This window comes from Haemorhous mexicanus, chromosome 8 (assembly GCF_027477595.1).
Source record: "Haemorhous mexicanus isolate bHaeMex1 chromosome 8, bHaeMex1.pri, whole genome shotgun sequence".
Taxonomy (NCBI): Eukaryota; Metazoa; Chordata; class Aves; order Passeriformes; family Fringillidae; genus Haemorhous; species Haemorhous mexicanus.
In genome coordinates this window covers 30,519,620-30,528,046 of record NC_082348.1, presented here as the reverse complement: position 1 = coordinate 30,528,046, position 8,427 = coordinate 30,519,620, and the positions used below count along the sequence as shown (strand labels likewise).

Genomic DNA, 8,427 nt, shown 5'->3' with positions numbered 1-8,427 from the left:
GAGGCAGAAAATCTATAAAAGAGAAAGGGAGGAAAATCAAGCAGTTTTGCAATTTTAGGGTGGTTTTACACAAAGGAAAATTCAAAACTGATTTCTGGAATATAACAAAAACGTGCATCATACTAACATGAAGATGTTTTAACAGTGATTGTGTTGTCTTAACAAACACCTGGTTTATCAGTTCTATTTCACATGTGAAATAAAATGGACTTTATAGTAAATAGATCTTTTTAATTTCAATTAACAATTTTTTAGTATAAGGAAAATGTACAGAATTTGTGTGGAAATCCATGTACTATGTTTACTCAAATACAGAAAATACTTTGCTGCAAACTTTTAAATATAATAAAATGCATTTAATAGCAATCTTCTGTGGTATCATTATTATTTATGAACATAACATTCAAAGTATGGAAATTCAATTGTGGATCAAAATGACCATAAAAACAGTAACCCAAAGAACCTTATAAACATGTCAACAGCCATCATTTATCCTAGATGGCTCATACCAATGTAAAAAACATATAAAATGTAGAATAATCCTCAACATATGGTTTACTTTGTTGCATTGTTCCTACATATTATTTGTGTTAAAATCCAGAAAATTATATTATGAAGAGATTATTGGGGTTTGTTTATTGAACTAAAGTACAGGTTAAAGCCATTCTTTTCTTTGTGATGAACATATACCAACAGTGATTAAAAAATAAACATTTATTTACAAAATATTGATGCATACATATTACACAAGTCAGTTATATCAAAGTGGTTTTTAAACAATATCTGTAGCAACCAACTATTTGTATTGGTTTACCATAGTGCAAACGGTAATGTTGCAAAGGCAGGTTAAAATGTGGGATTGCAATTTGAATGTTGGATTTCTCTGCTGCCTTCTGTTTTTCCATGTCTAGAAAACTATTCCTTTTCAATTAAAAAATATCTATTTCTTGAGAATGTTGAACAGTGTACCTGAGGATAGGGCAAATTCATTATTAAGCCTAAATTCCTTCGCTTATATAACTATCTTTCTGTTTACTCAGCCTGCTTATGTAGCACCATTGCCATTGATTACTAGCATACTAATGAGAAAAAGGAATGGAAACACGCTAAATACACTATGCCATCCCTAATTTCAGGGTTTGTCCATTTATGTGGAATTTCATCTGATACATTTCATAAGTCTGCTCTATATATTCAAGTGTTTAAGGATGGTTCTGGTGGTATTGTGTAGTGGTGTATGTTCCGGTATATGTGTTCCTGTAAATATGATATTAAGTGAAGTTGTGAAGAAAGGAACCTAAAAGCCTGCTTCTTCTGTCCTCAGGTGAGAAGGAGCTTGCTTTTGATTACCAATGTGTACTGAAACCTGCATATAAATTTGCATCCAAATGACTGAATGTTGATTCCCTCATAATGCGAGAACTTTGTGGATTAAATCCGGTGATTTTGATTGTAGCTTTTCTCTTTTGCTGGCTCACAAGCAGCCATCAGGTAATTACATTGTCCTTTAGTTCACGTTCTGTAACTACTGCTGGTAGCACACAGGAGGTCGGCAATGCCTTGTGTACATACATAACTTCACAGTTTGAAACACTGGTGAGGGGGTATAACTTTTTCTGTTTTTCTCCTTTTTTTTTTTCTTTTCTTTTTCCTTTTTTTTTTCCTTTTTTTTTTGGTAGCTTCCACAATGTGTGAAGCAGTGGATCCGGCGAGGATCTCACGAGCAGCCGCAGCGATCTACAACCATGGCTGGTATCTTGCCGTAGATGATTTGTTCTTTGCCGTTGAAGTACAGCATGTTGATGGGGGACATCTTGGTGGGCGTGCAGCAAGGGCCTGCCGAGCCTCTGGGGTTGGCTTGGTGCACCAGGTGGGTGTGCGGGTACTTTTGTAAAAACACAAATTCACACTCTCCGGAGCAGTAGTTGGCTTTGTATCGTTTAGGAGCGATAATCCAATCCCAGCCGAACGCTTCGAAATCCACCGTCAGCGGGTAGCGGCAGCAGCGGGATTCTGTGGAGTGCTCGTCACAGTCGAGACCGAAATCTCTGCGGGAGCGTTTTGGTGTGTCTGTAACTCTGACCTCTAAAAATGGGTTCTGCGAGAAGAGGAGAAGGAATTGGAATAATTTCTGAGGTAAGCCCAAGTTCACTAAAAACATGCAAATATTTCAGATTAATATTCTGAAATGAAGTTTGCAAACAAAATTTGACCTGTAATTGTTACAGTTATCTCTGCATTTCCCTGCTGTTTCCTCTATGCAGAGCTTTAATACCTGAGTATTTGTCCCTGAAATCACCACTATCTCAGTGCTAACATTCATTAACTGGTATGAGAACATTTCAGAAATTTGGAGGATGCTGGATTTTTACTTTTGATGTGGATCTTTTACTTTGTTTTAAACTCCATAATAAGAGCTTTTGTGAATCCTTCTGAAATTCCCTTCATTAAATCATATTGAATTCAGGCTTTCTGGATATCAAGGAAAGTTTTTTGTCCAGACCAAGGAGGATGAAAGTCGCTCCTCTATTGCTGCCATGCTTGAATGAATGCTATGACTGAATGAATTTGGAGGGGCAGCTAAAGATTTTGACTCCTGGAAGAGTCCTGTGGCCAGGAATGTACTTTTGGCGGATCCCTAAGCCACATGCCTCCTATGGAAGGTGTGTTTCCACAGTCACCAACTGAGACTAGAAGGAAATTGCAACCTCCACAATTGCGACTTTGAAAAAGTCACCAAAGTTGCTGCCTTCCACACACTGATTTCTGCCCCGTGAGTTGGTTTGGTCCTGCTGGGGCCATACCATAGAGACCATTCCTCAGGAATAACAGCCCAGCTAACTTTGTTACACAGGTTTCCTTCTCCCCAGATACCTGTGAGCTGTGGAGCTGCTGGAAGTGCCCTTTGCAAAGGTAAATTAGATGGGGAGATGTTGGTGAAAGGAGCACCCCTGTACTGGGAGCTGCTGGAGAGGAGCTGGGGGGAAGAGAGATTTCCTCTCCCATTATCAGTTGTGCCTCTAACCCTGCTCTGCCACTGAAATTTTTATTTATAGATGATGATAGCCATGGGTTATCTCCATGTATCATCATTTGAATGGATGGAGGTGGTGAGGACATTCCTGATCATGATATCCAGCTGGCCTGTTTCAAATACAGGAGATCCACATTTATATTGGATGTACAATTAAGATATCTCAGAGTTTTTCTTTTAAACACTTTTAAATTATATTGTACTGCTGTGAAGTTAAATTTTGCATAAATATGGTTGGACACCATGGTCTTCTCCAACCTAAATATTTCTATGTTTCTGTGACCAACAGATTCATCTACTACATAGAAGTAAAAGTAGAATAATATTCCGCATACTTTATGCAAAAGGAGGTATCACTTGATAAGTTTAGAAATTTGTCTAGCTTGTAGATGATTAGTGATTTACAGAAACAAATAGCAATGGAAATGCTGTAGTTTCACTTCAGGTTTATTTCAGGTGTACTTGTAGGTACATTCCAGATTTAATTTATTCATCTGTTCTTATAAAAACAAATCAGTTATTTGGTGCACTTTCTTATCATCATGACTCGATTACTGTCTCAAGCAGAATTTCTCTATTCAGACACTGCTAATAGGTAGAATGATACACTCTACCAAATACTGAAACATAAAGGACTTAACATTATGAAGAAGATCTGTAGTTCACCTTCATAAAGAGACAATTTTTGTTGTTGTTAATAGAAAATATATGCAAAGAGAGTATGTAGGAACTCCCTTGCCTCTCAGCAATATTGGAGGCATCTTTCCTAACCAGTGAAAGACTCTAAAGACTTTTCTTTAACTTTATGTGAAATAGCTGCTTATCAAGCAGTATTTGCTCTCAAAATTGAAAACAATGTTACTTTGATAGCATCATCCATCAGTAATTGCCAAAACCTTTTGTAGTTAATGCCTTGCAATGTCTCTCTGAAATGCTGCAATTTCTCTCGATTTTTTAGATAGGGAAATGGAGGCAGAGGAAAGCTATTGATTTTTGGCATGATCAGAGAGCAAAGAATGAAAGAATTGGATACACAGACCTTTTATCTTCCACTCCCTAAACAATGCATCCATTTTATCTTTTAAAACAGAACTTAAATGCTTTTCAATGAAATGGGATTTTTCTAAATAGACTTACCAATCCATCTTCCCCCGGTCCTGGGAAAGTTACAGCAAGATTCCGTCCGTTCTCATCAAAAGCTTTTATTTCGATGCCTAAATTGGATTCAGGCTGTTTGAGCCAATTTTGCAACACTGTCTTCACATCAATACTCTGCCAAATACCGGTGCCTGGGTTCATGTCAAGTTTCAAAGATCGAATTCCAGTATATCTTGTACCATCTTTCATGGGCTTAATAAGTCTCAGGATCTGCACAAACACCGTTGTAGGTTTTTGGACTTGCCTCAAGTATATCCACAATTGTGCCTTTACTACTTTGTTATATTGTATTTTAGAGCTAAACTTAAAGAAGCAACATTTTGGTTTTCCCTCCATTTGTACAAGAAAATCAGCTATAAATGAATGGAAAGAACAGATTACTGAACAAAGAACAAGAAAAATACGTATATAAACCTGACTAGTTTTTTCAGACTGTATTAAAAAATATTACAATATGTTATAAAGATTACCAGTATCAAAGTGGATTTAACTGAATTCATTTTCTATGGTTTACACCCTACAACAACTTTAGTGGATGTCAACAAAATTACTCTATCACCTCCTACCAATTCACTTCTGCTGGTCACCTCCTGAGGACCTTCATAAAGCATGCAGAATAGCAACTTTGCATAAGCTGACTCAACACGTGTGTAGTGATCCAGCTATTTCTAATTTACTCCAAAGCCTCAGCCTGCTGCAGACCATACAGCCCTGGGCAAACTGCACAAACACTTATATTTCTTTTCTCAGTGGGAAGAAAATAATTGAGGGGATTAATATAAGGATCATTTTGTTTTCATTTGAAGAATATTAGAGGAAAGTCACATGCAGTGCTGCATTCCTCCTTCCTGTAGCCTACGATGCAGCTGTCATACCTAGTCATGGCAAGATCTTTCCATGCCAGGATAAAATGGGTAGTACTAATCCTAAATGGTGCAGGACTTTAACATTCATAAATCTCATCACTTAAGATACCTGTCTCTTTAGTGCGTTTAAAATAGCTCAAGGGCTTTTTATAAGAAGTAGGAAATGAACTCAGAGCAATGAAATACAATGACTTTTCTTCAGTCACTGTAAATGTGTAGCAGTTTGATTAAAAATAGTTATAAACCCTTGAACATAAAAGTTTGGAATAAAAAGGTAGGCAGACCAGCTTTAATAAGGCTGCAGTAAAATAATGCTACTAAGTGCCCATCATAATAATTACTAAGTTGAGAAATTTCACTGAAAAATTTACTTTTTCGTCTGTGGGTTCATTTTTAGCTGGTGAGAGCAGCAGATATTATTCGAGTCTGCATATCATAATGTTATCCGTAACTGCTAACATGCCTTATATGTCCTGTCATATTTTTCCTTTTTGACATCATATTCATAAGTGTTATTTAAAAAAACAGCTGCCATAGTCGAATACTTTAGCTGATGAAGAACATAAGATACTACAGTATTAGCTGTGCAAAAGATACTTGATAGGAGGCATAGCAGATGTTTAGCACTCAGAAGATAACTCAGAATCTGCTCATTCAGTAAATGCCTTCATTCTTCCTTGGCATGATTACATGAGCTGATTGCTATAGCACGGACATTTTTACATTTAATCTGTTACACACATATTTGCTTTAAATATATAGTTTTAACTCCGAGGTGGGTGGTGCTAGTTTATGGGATCAGCAAAGAGGCAAGAATTTAACTCTCTGCTTGCACTTGCTGTAGCATGTTGCAGTTAGGTAGGTGTAGTGCTCTAAGCTGCATTTCTGTTGGTTTCTATTCCTTCTAAAAATACTGGCCAGTGAAACCTCCCTCACAAAAATTTAGTTCTCTTGTTATCTGCACTTGTACTTTATATTTGTGAGAGGAAATGCCCCGAGTGCTGCAGATAACGAAGTTGACTGAACTGCAGATCTCCCTTTGCTTTCTAAAGCAATGGGCAAATCCTGAGTGCTACAGGGCACACACATTATAAGGAGCTGAAAACCGAACAGTAAAACAAAGGATCGCCACACGGTCATCTGAACCTGGCTCCAATTCTTTAGAATTAAGGCTCTCCTCCCTCCCTCCAGCAGAATTCAGCCAGCAGCCTGTTAGGAGAGCCTGAGGAGGAGTTGTGTGGCTCTACGGCAGGGAGACAACTCTCTCGGAGGGGCAGTGGGAGGCAAAAGAAGCAGGGTTACTTACACTCTGTAGGCATTGTGATAATCGTTTCGGTGGTGGCATGATAGTCATCATCTTCCAAAGAGCCATCGCTACTGTCATCTCTCTGCACATCATACTGATCAATCAGTTCCTGCAGTGGAGGAGCCTTGGGTAAAAGTTGCTTAATAACATCCCTGCTAATGTTAGGAGCTTGTTCCAGACGCAGTTTGCTGAGGATTTGAATTTTTATGGCTTCTATTCTGGAAGATTTTGTATTCTGTCTCCACGTACAAGCATTGCACAGTCCGTCCTTTTCAGCGTTCTCTGTGGGCTGACTACTGTCATCAAGAGCCACCAGATCAACTGCAATCAGCATGAACAGGTAAATAGAAGCATAGAGCACTAGCTTTTGCATGATCTCACATTCAGTGCAGCACTTTTGCCTTCTTTTTTTCCCCCTCCCCCTTTCCCTTTCAGTACTAAACAGATCCGTGAAAGCAAATGCAATCTGAGAGACAGCTTGCCACGCTGGTGTACCTTATATATTCCAAGGGGGCTTTTTATACTCCAACTTTGATTAGGCTCATGTCGTCAAACCCGACGATTGGTTGCTGTCCCAACAATGAATCTGGCTGTCAGAGGGTAAAGCCCTGTCGATCACAAGTCACTAGACAGCGTTTAGTTACAGCCAAGGGTGAACTGATTTATCTGGGTACTTCGCAGAGGATATGCCTTCACATTCTGAAAGGATATATTTCCAAGTATTGTGGGCAGCAGTACTGAAAGACAGCACTGTCATTCTTAAATATTATACCAACTGTATACTTGTACTATGAATCAAGAGAAGCCTTGCTCTAAACTTGCTTTAGGGTTCTACCAATCTTTCTGACTTGAAAGTTTGTTCTATTTAAAAGAAAATCCCGAAGGGTTTCTTTTAGCAGGCAGGAAAATTATACTTTAGAAATGGATTGCAATGAGTACTAATTTATGTTGTTCAACATCTGATATATATTCAGCAGTTCCTATTTCAGAAAACCTTACTGGGGTTTTTTTTTCCTAGACACTAGCTAAAGCAGTGTTGGAGGTTTTGTGCATATCTCACACTATACAAATGCCTGTCTTATTTGTTTACCCCTTTAGCATATATCAAAATCCACAGAACAAATCCTTTACTGAATTAACAGTCAGTAATGAAAAATGAGTCTGCCCCTCTTCACGCTGTCACCAGAATTCTGGGCAGTAAATTAAGAATCTTTAGTAGCAAAGGTATATTTAAGGAATATCTTTACCTACTCACTCTAATATTACACAGGAATAGTTTGACTTTCTTTTTTCATTATTAGTGAAAGCATTAAAAGACTTGAAATATTGAAGTAAGACTTGAGTGAGGGGGATAAGGGGGTTACTGCTTAACACAGGCTGCATGTCCCAGCAAACAGAAACCCTGGAATTGGTATGTATTGTATATATTTGAATATTTGGAATCTGTGTATTACAGCAAAGGGAAATCCTGGAATTTCATGCAATATGCCAAAGTTTGCCTAAGTTAGGACTGAATTTTCAGTTTCTCACAGAGTTTCTTTTCTTTTCCCATTCTGAGTACTCCTAAAAATATGTCAGACAAGGGGTTTTGCATGTGTTCACAGGGGAAAAACATTGATTTATACCAATAAAGATGTAAAGATGTGGACAGAACTCTCAAAATTTTTTTTTTTTCTGCCCGGTAATTCATATTCTTTTTGTATCACCTCTCCAGGGCATGCAGATTCACTGTATACCACAGACCTGAGCCTGATATTCAGCTCTTAACCAGTGACATATATCACAATATTCAATTGAAATTGGTGGTCCTGCCCTGATGTAAAGTTGATGAAGTGACAGATGTATCATGCTCACACATCACAGGCATATAGCTTTGGGGTCAGACCCTGATATTCTGATTTTAACCAAAACCCATGTTTAAAGCAAGCAGTTTGCTGCCTTAGCTCCTGAGCATTTGGGTTTTACACAGAGATGATGCAGCCACTTTCAGCATGTGGTACCACAAATGGGCCATGATTCACTGGAACAAGAAACTGCCTGTCATGCCTATAACATCTTTAAAA

General features: G+C 38.1%; 1 protein-coding gene across 1 annotated transcript; it reads right to left on the bottom strand.

Moving 5' to 3' along the window:
- Positions 1–210: 210 nt before the first annotated feature.
- MSTN (myostatin) lies at positions 211–6,844 on the bottom strand. Its single transcript, XM_059853443.1, has 3 exons — positions 6,365–6,844; positions 4,172–4,545; positions 211–2,098 (listed from the first exon to the last, which is right to left on the bottom strand). Exons 1-3 carry the CDS (start codon positions 6,735–6,737, stop codon positions 1,718–1,720), a joined length of 1,128 nt encoding a protein of 375 aa, XP_059709426.1. The 5' UTR covers positions 6,738–6,844; the 3' UTR covers positions 211–1,717.
- Positions 6,845–8,427: the final 1,583 nt, after the last annotated feature.